Below are 12937 nucleotides of genomic sequence, written 5' to 3' on the forward strand. Positions count from 1 at the left end.
CTGGTCATTCTTCAGCTTTTTTCTTTGGATTCCATCAGTGAGCTGTAAACAGGTATATTTACACAGCCTGGGAGTTAGTCATAGTTGAACTGCCATATCAAGTCCTTCCTTGCAAATCAGAGGCTTTACTCAGAGCATCAAACAGAGCAGAAAAGCCAGTTTTGACTTCTGCACTACTGAAAGAATAAATGTATTTTTACAGCATATCAAGAGTTTTACTACTTCAGTGGTGGACTTTAAATGATTTTCAGGACCCAAAGTCTGAAACTTAGGGCCTGATTAGGATGGTTTTGAGACCGCCACCGACAGCCAGTTGGTGTAGGTCTCACTGCCATCCAAAGCAAGATTCCTGTCTGCTACATTAGGATGATGGGCAGTTTGTTGGCGGTCGCCAAAACCGCCCCCGCCATGCATCCGATGGGCTCCTTGAGCCTGCCGGTGCGGCGGAGGTGGAGTAATGCCTACAATGGTGGCAGTGCCTGCCAGGCACCGCATTACGATGTTCATTTCTGCCGGCATTTTCATGGTAGTGAACCCGCCATGAAAAGGCAGGCAGAAAGGGACATTGGGGGCCTGTAGCGGGCCCCCCTTCTCCCTTGGTACTCCGATATGGGCATGAGGGGGGCACTACATATTCCTGCACCATGTGGCAGGCACCGCATGATGCCTGCCACGTAGTGCAGGTATATGTCCGGTGTCCCTATTTTGTATTGCGGCGGGTGCTGCAGCCAGCAGCACCCACCGCAATACAAAGTATAGGTATTGCAACCACTGTGGTGGTGGTCGCATCATAATGCATATGTCGGGACCACCGACATCCTCTCGGCGGTCCCAGTGGGCAGAAAAAAGTCCACCCGCTATCTCCAAATCAGCCCCTCAATTCTTAGATATCGTGGCTGGATCAAAAGTACAACACGATTGTTATCTCAAGGGAAAACTTTCCTCCTTGATGTGGATCAATGTGAAAAGAGGCTATTACGTTTGGGAGACAGCAGTGTAAGTGTCTGTAATTTGGACAGGGCAGTGCTGCTGTTAAATGGGGAATTTGTTTGCTTGTCACTTAGGCAGAACTCTATGCGCAATGGTTAGTTGGCTAACTAATGCAAGGGAACTACCTTAAGAATTTTTTTTTTTTTTTAAATGTTGATTTAACATGAACTCTGTAACACAGACCTAACCAGGCCTTATTTTTATGATTTATCAGAGTTTCCTTCCAATTGTCTTCTGAAAAGTGCTCTCGGTGGCTCCATTTACCAACATATATCAACTTGTTCATCTGCCAGGTATTAGGTAAAACAGGAAGCCTTGGAGATCGAGCATGAACCCCACTAGCAATGCAATCTGCTGAAAGATGTTGATTTGGGTGAGGCGTTTGGGTGGTTTCCATCCTCATCTTAATCTTGTATGGCTCAAGCTGGAATAAAATGTGAATGGAGAATCCTCACACGCATTTAGTGTTCAGAAACACAAATTAATTATATGTGTGTCTCGGACAGTGACTAAGAGCGGATAGTGATAGCTGTTAGGGGGCATGTTAGCCTGGGGTTTCAGCTTACCGTGGCTATTGGCAAATACAATCCTTAAGCCTAGGTCACCGTTCAGTAGAAAAAATAAAAAGATCCAATCATAAAACCAATGCGGGTTGAGTCTCTCAAACCCCTACACATGGGGATTTTTAAGCCACTAATGTGAAACTGTGCTGAAGTAAGGCAGACACTTTACCTATATGTCCCCTTTGAGAGGGCTGGAATATATTTGTAAAAAGGCTTACATAGAGGGGTCATTAGTATGCATTTAGAAGAGCATTCTGATAAACAAAAGGTCTGGCTTTCTTTTTTACAGTATTACGAGGTGAAACTATAACCAGGCCATTATTTTCCTCTAATTCTTTCTTTTTTTTTTACAAAGTCCTTCCAAAAAAATAGATAGAAAAAGCTAAAACAAAATTAGTTTGTGTCCTGTTTCCTAACCTTTGTGAAGGGCAGGATTGCTGCTCAGCTCGGCGGAGCATCAACGTTCATTGTTACAGATGAATATTGCAGCCTCATGGAACAGAAAAGGCCATTATTTACCACTGGGAACTGTGGCCTTCGGTTCATCAAATGTTCTAGTGTTTGAAGTAAGGAAGGATTACGGCAAGGGTCCCTGCTGACCACTGGTGAGAGATAACCAGACTCTTTCTCAAGGCCCACTCTGCATAAGCTTCCCACTAGACGTAGGGGTTTCAAAATGATGACAAAACGTTTGAAAAAATCTGTGGGGGTTAAAGTCTGAGACTGCAATGCAAACTCTGTCTTACCTCCTCAAAAACCTCAATTTACAGCGAGGGATTGTGACATAGCGAGTTCACGAGGGCATGCAATGCTGAGAGGATAAATGGAGTGAGGTGAAAATCCTGCACACAAAGCAATCACGCATAGCCACGCCTGTTAATGAGGGCGAGTGTCACTCATGGCTGACCTTGCTGAGGACTTGTAGGCGTTTTGTCTCCTTCTCGTTCGTGGCCAGTAGTGCGAACTGCTGCATGAGGAGAGGCGTGGGTGGCGTGGTGATGTCCAAATAATACTTAAATGCTTGGAAGATGGTGCATGCTGGGATGCGCTCCTCCGGGGTCCAGTTACTGATGACACCTGGGGAAAAGCACGTGGGCAAGAGACAGAAAAAAACAGAGGAGTCAAGTCCGGAGCAAACTTCCCTGTTGGGCAATCTTAAGGTTTCCCAATTGGCCAATGACTTAGGGTGGCTTCAGTGCTTAATGTGTGCCAGACGTTGCAGGTGGTGAGCACCAACACTTGTCCTGGAGATCGGTACGTATTTTTCAACATCAGACTTTAACCAAGAGCAAAAGAAAGGCAGAAAACGGAAGTAGGAGGAAGCAGGGATGAACAAGGAAAACAGTTACAAAGGTGAAGGACAGCCTGCAAGAGTGAGGGGAACAGATAGGATTTGTAGAGTGGAGGAAGAAAGAGGCATGGGGAGGAATTAGGAATTGGCAGCCTTGGTCTCCAGCCACCCCACACATTTGACAGCACCATTGGTGGGCTCCTAAGAAAACACTGGGTTTCTTCATTTTTGTAAAAACAAATTAAGTACTGAGTGACAGCTAAGACTGATATAGAGTAAATCATTTGAAGGGCAAGCAGAATGCGACCTGCTATGTCATAGTCCTTTCAATTATCTGAAGAAACTGGCTTGACTGGAAGTCTTAACAGGCCAGTCCTCTGAGTCGGGTATACTTAGCGGATACATTTCACAGTAGTGCAGCGCTGCCAGACCTACTCATTTAGATCAAAGATGAACCCCAATATCAAAGCAGTTTATGCATTGAACCAAAGAAAGCAATACTCAAGCACTTAAAGTTTGGAAGCTAAGCCAACAATAAAGTGATTCACAAGCAAAAGAATTACTTAAATCAAACGAGCAATATCGTGTTGTCATCTTTAAATACTGATTTACAGTCATTTAAATAAAGCAACTGGAATACTTCGAGTATAATATGCACAGCACACGCAGCCTCGTTCCAGGAGAGTCTAAAGTTCAAGGAGGGTTTGAAGTGCTGATCCTCACATCAGTCCAAAAGGTTGACAATATTGAAATCAAGGGGACAGAGAGCATGAGTGAGAGCTGTGAGAGGTTATGAACATCAGGAAACTCGAATGAACAGGATTCATGAAGCACACCGAGTTGGGTTGTGGTTGAAGTCATGAGACATGCTTGGAGGGTGGCGGGTGGAAAGGGATGGAGTTTTAGGCAGGAAGTTTAAAGGACAGGAAGAATGTTCAAGGGTTGTAGAGTTAGATTGCTTCTGGGATGAATTTTACTGTTTGTATGCAGCATTTTGTAATGTGGTTGGAGAAGACGTGTGGTATATTGCATGTTGACTGTGTTGTGTCTCACTATGATCTCAGAGGGACTCTTCTTATATTGTTCTATGCAACAGGAATGTGAGGCCTATTCTTGTTGTCCTGGGACAGACAGGGTTACTGGGTATCAGCCTAAGTGAGCTCTGTCATTTACTATAAGTGCCCTGGGGTCACACTACTTCTACACTCCAATTGGAAAACCAAGTTACTTCCTTTGAGCATTTGTCTCTCTCAAGTTAGTGAGGGCATACTCAATCAAGTACAGGGAATTAGAAACTTAGATTCAGTAGGGCACAACCTATAACACTCAATAACATCAATATCCAGTCATTACTTTATCTTTGAGAATGAAAAGGAAAGGCAAGTAAATACAACAGGCTAGGATACGACAGCAACTTCCAGGGCTGACAAATGAGTCCAGGTGTTACTGAAGCTCATCTGAGCTAGGCGCTACGTTATTTTCCTTAACATTTGACTAATTTCCAATGCTGTTCTAGTGGGGTTGGTTTGGATTGACTCACTGGACAACCCAGAGGACTGATACCTCATCCGCTCTAGTACACCAGTTCTAAAACTAAATAGTGTAATTCCCAAAAGAGCTATAGAAAAGCCACCGCTCAAACATCAAGGACTACACCCAGTGAATACCAGGTTTCCCCTTTAAGATCTAGTAAAGGTCAATGGTGAACATGGGTCCCATCAGTGGTGTCTATTTATGGTCGTAGTCCACTGCAGTTCCTGGTGGCCCCATTCCCAACTGGGAGTTTGTCTGTTTAGTGCTAGCCTTGATTGCATCTTCTAAAGTAATTTCCAGAAAAGATGGTTCATACAATGAGGGTGATCTTCTCTAGTCATCAGAAAAGGAGTCCACACAGGGGATAGGGAGGCTTACTGCTTCCTGGTACTTCTGGAGCTGGTGAGGGCAGGCACAAGCACTATGATATCACGAGGTAGATTGGCAACTGTAAAGGCATATCTCGGAATTGATGACAAGCCCACAATGCCAGTGACACTCTTCTTCAGGTCTTCCTCTCCTGATCAGTCAGTTGGGCTGTGAAGAACTTATAGCACCTGAGTGACTCCTGCCAATCAAGACAATCCCACGTAGGTCTTGCAGTCAGCTGGGCCTTGTGAAGATCTTCTTTTGAATCATATGGACTCCACCAGTCAGGCATAGTCCAGCGTCTCATGCATTCGGGAAAGCTCTTGGTTTCGCAACAGGCCACAGTAGCAAGGCAACGTCTGGAGGTTTCTCAGACATAGGCCCAGTCTGCTGTGACTGTGGCCCCTTCCTAGTCCTCTAGCCTTCTCTTCTCTGGTGTGCAGGATCCCGGCGTTTCCAGACAATGATGAAGAAACCAGTAATGGCTAATGGTCCAGTTCGTATATCCCCTTTGGATGTCCAAGTGGGAAGTCTAGAGCCAGTCGGGTCTAAAACATTAAAAAAGTCCCTCCCTCTGTCAGTCCTGGAGAAGCACCTCTTACTGCTGATGGGCAGACTGTGCAGGCTTCCAATCCAGGCAGTCCCACTCTTGCTCTTCTGGCTGTCAAGTGGGTTAGGCTCAGATCTAGCTCTGCATCTGTCCAATCACCATAGGAGATCGTAATAACACAATATATGAAAGTGAGATTAGTTTAGAGTGGGACAGGAGAAACCTAAATGGGGACCTCTCCTTACCGACCAACAACAACAGGTTTTTAAAGAGGGTGACTGGGAAAAGCGACTGTGCAGGACAAAATGAGCTAGCTAGAGCTCACAAAGGAAACTACCATCTGGTGCAGCATGCACATGGGGTCCATTCTTCATTCACGTCTCAGACATGTTGAAGGCCCCAGTTAGGCGGATGGAGTGAACCTTTACTAGGTAAATCCCTATCTAGAATCACACTGCCACCAGTCACTGCACAGCCTGGGTTGAGGGGCAGTGGGCACTCTTACACAAAAAGGCGGTACACTAGCTATTGCATCACAGCTCTAATCACAAACAATGCCAAAAGAGATGGAGGAAAAACACAGCTCTACCAGAATTTGCTTGCTGTGGCATGCAGTGGACTATCCCCCTAATGATCATATTTACACTTAGGGGCCGATTCCAATCCTGGAAAAAGGCTGTACGAATCATTGTACGGAGCGTTTTCTCCGTACGACTCGTACCCGGTAAACTTTCCGTACAACCTAGGAAGTACGATTCGTACAGAAAGCCTATTTCCGTACGAATCGTACAAAAGACCGTACGGGTAAAAAAAACAACGAATCGGATCCGGAACAGCCTGTACGCGACATCCGGACGTATTTAAGCAGCGGTTTCCGGTCCAGCAAGTACGATTCGTCCCTACGGCACTCCGTACGGCTCTTTTCTTACGGGAGCCAAAAACAGCCGTAAAAGCAGAGTCCTACAAACGGAGCCCCGGTACGCGACGTACACGCCATGAACCCCATCGTTCGTGTCATCCCGGTCCTCTTAGCCTACGACCTGGTGCACCGAAACCGACGCACACGCCGCAGAAGGTGAGAACAACACCCAGGGTGCCAGAGTGGGGGTGAGGGTCAGGAAACATACCCCATACCCAAAGCCAAACCTATAATATGGAGCCCATACATTACCACCTGGGTCTGCTCACTTGGGGGGGCGTGTCCAGCCACCCCTGCGTACCGCAACAACGGAAGTGGACGTGTACGGTGCATTGTACACGTACCCATACGGCACCAGTACAATAGTGATACGGGGCGTGCACACGCAATGAATGTGGGGGTTTGGTGCGTTTCACACGTACAGGTACGGCACCAGTACAATAGTGATACGGGGCGTACACATGCAATGAATGCGGGGGCACGGTGCGTTTCACATGTACAGGTACGGCACCAGTACAATAGTGATACGGGGTGTACACACGCAATGAATGCGGAGGTACGGTGCGTTTCACACGTACCCCTACGGCACCACTACAATAGTGATACGGGGCTTACACACGCAATGAATGCGTGGGTACGGTGCGTTTCACACTTACCCCTACGGCACCACTAAAATAGTGATACGGGGCGTACACACGCAATGAATGCGTGGGTACGGTGCGTTTCACACGTACCCCTATGGCACCACTACAATAGTGATACGGGGCATACACACACAATGAATGCGGAGGTACGGTGCGTTTCACACGTACCCCTACGGCACCACTACAATAGTGATACGGGGCTTACACACGCAATGAATGCGTGGGTACGGTGCGTTTCACACGTGTCCCTATGGCACCACTACAATAGTGATACGGGGCGTACACATGCCATGCAATGAATGCGTGGGTACGGTGCGTTTCACACGTGCCCCTACTGCACCACTACAATAGTGATACGCCGGGGCGTACACACGCAATGAATGCATGGGTACGGTGCATTTCACACGTACCCCTACGGCACCAGTACAATAGTGATACGGGGCGTACAAACGCAATGAATGCGGGGGTATGGTGCATTTCACACGCTTACAATGGTGATATGAGGCATACGCACACCAGGTATGGAGGGCTACGAGTCGCACAAGGATGTCCATCAAGTACTTGTCATTGCATACTTTCATGTGCAGGCCCTAGGTGTGTCAGCCAGTGATATTGCACAGGTCATCTCATCTAGTTGCACAATTGATGTGTGATAACCTGTGTACACATGTCATGTGTGATGGGGCACTATGTGGCACACATCACCTTGACACTTGCAACATGTGTGTCTGTAGTCCAACTGTGTCATGTACAGCAGCAGTGGGATGGCACAGTCATCACCACCCGCACCTGTCTCCTGATGCCAGGAACAGGGACACTATCAACTGATATGTCACGATCAGCGTGCCCCTATGTGACTATGTCAGGTGTGTGTCATGTGTTCCCATGAGCTTGCTGTTAGTGTTGCATCAACTGAATCTGCTGTTGGTGCATCCAACATGGGTCTGTGTGGAGATGGGCATGGCACACATCTACGCACACCATGCCACATGTGGATTCCCACAGCTGTAGGGTCTGTGTGCATCGGAAATCATATTTTCCCAGGCATACATGTCTGTGTCGTCTCAATGGCTGTGTTTTTTTGTTGTCACGTGTACCCCTTCATCCCAATGTGTTTGATATGTACATTTGACATTCCATGTGACTTGTGCATGTGCCTTGCAGTCAGCTGTCTGGATGAGATGACATCCTTCCAATGAAGCTATGTGGATGTGTGTCACTCCGGTGATATCTCTGGCTGTTCACTCAGACTTGCCCCCAGCTCATTTCAGGGCATATCACGTAGACTTGACAATCAACAGGTGTATCTGGCTTTTTGTAGGAGTGCCAGCAAGCTGGCATATGTGTCCTGGATGTATTGCACACACCAGACTCCATAGTTACCTGATGTTTAGTAGCAGTTTAGCATGTGCTATGTTCATTGACATTTATGTTGGCAGACTCTCAATCTTCATTATTCCTAACAATGTCATGCAGGGCACCGCCTGTCCCAAGACCAATTCCAGACTTGGCTGCCATAAGGGAACGTGCCTGCATCCGACGTTACAGATTCACTCGACAGTTGATTGAGGACTTGACTAACAAGCTGGCACCACACCTCCAACCGCGACACAGGTATCCTACTGCGCTAACCCCCAAGATGAAGGTGATGGCAGCCCTACATTTTTTTGCCACAGGTACATTTCAATTGACCATAGCTGATGTTGGTGGGATGTCACAGACAATGTTCAGCTGTGTCCTGCGTGATGTTTTGGCAGCCATGTTGGAGCACCTTGATGAATTCATCACATTTCCTACTCCTGAGGAGCTGACAGATGTCAAGGGTGATTTCTATGCCCTGGGAGGGATGCCCCATGTCATTGGGTCCATTGATGGGACACATGTGGCTTTGGTACCACCACAGGCACAGGAGCAAGCCTATCGCAACCGAAAACATTACCACTCAATAAATGCCCTTGTGGTGTGTCTTGCTAACCTGCTGATTTCCCATGTCCGTGCACGTTTTCCAGGATCAGCACACGATGCCTACATCATGAGGCATAGCAGGGTGCCACAAATGATGCTGCGGATGCACAACCAACGAGCATGTCTTGTTGGTGGGTATACTCTGTTTGTCCTGTGTGTTGCGGTATCTTTGGCTCTTACGGCAACTCCTGACCCACTTATTTACATGATGTTTCCATGTAGGGGACTCTGGATATCCCAACATGCCATGGCTACTGACACGTCTCCGCAACCCAAGAACAGCTGCAGATCACCGATACAACAATGCACACGGTCAGACCAGGCAAGTGATTGAGAGGATGCTTGGCCTCCTGAAGAGCCGATTCCGGTGCCTTGACAAGACAGGCGGGTTCCTCCCATATGCACCACAGAAGGTCTGCAAAATCTTCATCGTGTGCTGCATGCTGCACAACATGGCAGTTGAGAAGGCAGTGCCACTCATCCTGGATCCGGATGAGCAGGAACATCCACCCGTGGAGGATCAAGGGCTTGGTCACGAGGCAAGTGATGAGGAGGAGGAGGAGGATGATATCCGGAGTCAGCTCATACGCAACTTCTTCTCATAATGGTGAGTCACTGGGTATGAGTGTGCAAACTTGTAGCATTGAGTGGCATGTGTTGCAATGTGTGTGTCCAGCTGACTGAATGCAAAGTGACTTTGATGTGTGTTATGATGTGTCACTCGAGTGATGATGTCATGCCACACAGTTTTGCGGAGAGACTTTCTTTGAAATTTGCATGTGTCCAACATTGTTCATGTTTCGTAACTGACCATGTGTGCGGCGAGAATTGTTTTAGGTTACTTCTTGTGTGTCTCTCATTCCCAGGTTTTTGCGCATGTTGTCTGCTCATGTCATCTTTGTCCTCCTGCTATTCCTCATGAGGATTGCAACGTGTGCTGAATCAGCGTTCTATGCACGGACATGTGGAAATGTCAGTTTGGGTAAGGATTGCAGCAAGGCTTTGTGGTGGTGGTACGGGTTGGGAATGTGTGGGGACTGCTTCTGTGCATGTTGTGGTACCATGCATACATGTCTTCTCACCATGGAGCATATATTATTATTATTATTAAAAAATGTTATAGAGCGCGTAGTCACCCGGAGGTATCCCAGCGCTAAGAACCCTACCTCTACAGGTCAGAGGGCCGGGAAAGGAGGGGGGTAAGGGAGGGGAGGGGGGGGGGTAGGAGATCGGGGTTCCGGAAGAGCAAGTTGCTTTTAAGGAAAAAGGTGGGTTTTCAACCGCTTCCTGAAGCGTAGGTAATGTGGTTCAATTCTCAGGTCGCGGGGGAGTGCATTCCAGAGGCGGGCGGTGTGGACTGAGAAACGTCTTCCGCCTGAACGTGCCTTCTTAAATCTGGGAGTGATGATGAGATTCTCCTTGTCAGAACGGAGGGATCTAGAGGATTTATAAGGTTTGATAAATTTTCTGAGAATAAGGGGGCCTTGATTTTGTAGCAGTTTGTGGGCTAGGCACAGGGCCTTAAATTTGACCCGCTCCCTAATTGGGAGCCAGTGAAGGAGTTTTAGTGCTGGTTTGGCCAAGGCTCTGGCGGGAGTATTAGTGAGAATCCTTGCGGCGACATTCTGAATTCTCTGAAGCTTGTTCATTGTTACTTCAGGGGCGCCCAAGTAGATCACATTGCTATAATCAAGCCTAGAGAGAATCAGGCCTTGAATTAGCAATTTTTGCGAGTTGGGGGGCAAGAGGGGCAGGATCTTCCTCAGTGATTTCAAGAGCCCGAAGCACGTCCCGGCTACTTTTTTTGCTTGCGTGGTGAACGAAAGGTCTGTATCGAGCCACATGCCTAAGCTTTTTACTTCTTGTTTAGGGTCAGGTGGGGGACCCAGACATCCTGGCAAGATGTTCGGGGAGAGAGTGGGTCCTTTCTGGCCAAGGAGGAGAACGTCAGTCTTTGCTACGTTCAGTTTTAAGGCTGAACTGTTCATCCAGCGTTGAACCTGCGTATGGCAGTTAGATAAATCTGCTGGTTGTTGGCTGGGATGGGATAATGACACAACTAATTGTGTGTCGTCAGCATAGCTGACGACGCTCACTCCGAACGGGGTGATAACCTCCTCCAATGGGGCCATGTAGATATTGAATAATGTGGGGCTCAGGGAGGAGCCCTGAGGCACGCCACATTGGATGGGAGTTTCGGAGGAGCAGGTGTTGTTTTCCCAGACCTGGAAGGTGCGCTGGGCCAGAAAGGATGACGGCCAGGATAGGGCGGAGCCTTCCACACCGACTCTCTTGAGCCGCTTAATGAGAAGTTGGTGGTTGACGGTATCGAAGGCCGCACTCAGGTCGAGGAGGATCACTGCCACTGATCCTCCTTCGTCTAAGAGTGCTCTGGCTCCTCTATCGCTGCCAGGAGGGCGATGTCCGTGCCCTGCCCCGGACGAAAACCTGTCTGTGAGCTTTTTAGTCTGTTGTTGTCCTCCAGGAACTGTGAAAGTTTCTTGTTGGCCAGTTTTTCAGCAACCTTGCTGATCCCTGGGAGAAGAGAGATTGGCCTAAAATTGGCCAGGTTTTCGGGATCAAGGGAGGGTTTCTTCAGTAGTGCTTTAACTACTGCCGCCTTCCAGCTCGGGGGCACAACTCCCTGTTGGAATGAGGCGTTGATCAGGTGGGTAAGGGGGGGAACAATGATGGAAGCTACTTCCTTAAGGGCCCGAAGCGGGGCGGGGTCCCTGGGAGATCCGCTTTTAATGGAGTTTAGAGTATTTCCCACTTCTTCGATAGTTACTTGACCCCAAGAGGGGAGGCAGATGGATGTCCGAGTGTTCGGGGGGTCGTTTTCCTCGCACAAACTAACAGGGGGGATTGAATCAAGGATTTTTAGTATCTTTTCTTGAAAGAAGTTGGCCAACTGATGGCATTTTTCCTGATCGGCCTTAGGATCCGGGGGGTTTCTCGGTCCAGGATCTGGGGTCTTCAGAAGTTCTTTTAGAATGACGAAGGATTCTTTACTCGAGCATACTGCTTTTTCTATTCTCTCCTGGAAGAATGCGCTTTTGATCTTACGAATGGATGTTTTGTAAGTTAAAAGGGAGGTAGAGTAAGCGTCTTTGTTAGCTTTGGACTTATCTTTCCTCCAGGAGCGTTCCGTTCTCTTACATTCCTGGCGTAGAGCTTTGAGCTCTGGGGTATACCACGGAGCAGAGGACACTCTTTTGGTATGCTTAAGAGTGTCTGTTTTAGGTATTAGTTTGTCTAGCGAAGATGTGATCCAGGAATTAAACTGTATATCGGCCGTACCAGGCTCGATGGAGAGCTCAGGGATGGTGTTTGAGAGAGTGGTGGCCCATTCCGTGGGTACAAGTTTGTGCCACCGTCTATCGGTGACCTGGATTTTCGTAGTTTGAGGGGTTATAATGGGGGCATCCCAAGAGATGGGGACTAGGAAATGATCAGTCCATGGCAAAGTTAGGGGTGGACTGGTGGTGATGTTAGCGACATTGGTGAGGACGGGATCTAGTAGGTGTCCCTTATCATGGGTAGGCTCATTGTTGACCAGTCGGATATTAAATGATGACAGGTCCTGAAGAAGATCTGAGGCTATCCGATCAGTGGGGTCCATAAAGTGCAGATTCAGATCACCTACGATAAGAAAGTTAGGAGCAGAGGAGGCTAATTGTGAAACCGATTCGGTAACGGCATTAAGGAATTTCCCAGGAGCACCTGGAGGGCGATAGATCAGTAGTCCCGACAGGGTGTGGGCCGGGGAGGTATGGATGGAAAATTGGCAACTTTCACAGTCTTCGATGTGAGCGTTGGAGGTTCTACAGATAAGCTGCTCTCTGTAGATTAAGGCTAAGCCCCCTCCTCTCCCTCTGGGTCTATGTAGGGCTTGACAAAGATAGCCTGAGGGGAGAGCAATGACGATGTCCGAGTCAGAGCTGTCAGATAGCCACGTTTCGGTAAGAAACAGCGCGTCTAACTCCTGATCTTGTATTAACAGGTTGGTCTCGTGTGCATGCTTAGGAAGGGAGCGGCAGTTAAGAAGACCTATCTTAAGTCCGAGTTTGGCTGAGTTTAGGGTGGTAGGATTACAACGCCTACAGTTGGAGA

General features: G+C 48.0%; 1 protein-coding gene across 4 annotated transcripts in view; it reads right to left on the reverse strand.

Annotated features, from left to right (window-relative positions):
- The window catches only part of NOS1 (nitric oxide synthase 1), a 1315983-nt gene that overhangs the window by 60547 nt on the left and 1242499 nt on the right, over window positions 1–12937 (reverse strand). For all 4 annotated transcript variants that reach the window (XM_085636289.1, XM_085636287.1, XM_085636288.1 and 1 more), the window contains one exon: window positions 2461–2630. In XM_085636289.1, the coding sequence (XP_085492415.1) occupies window positions 2461–2630 (170 nt within the window). The remainder of the gene's footprint in view (window positions 1–2460; window positions 2631–12937) is intronic.

This window comes from Triturus cristatus, chromosome 11 (assembly GCF_964204655.1).
Source record: "Triturus cristatus chromosome 11, aTriCri1.1, whole genome shotgun sequence".
Classification (NCBI taxonomy): Eukaryota; Metazoa; Chordata; class Amphibia; order Caudata; family Salamandridae; genus Triturus; species Triturus cristatus.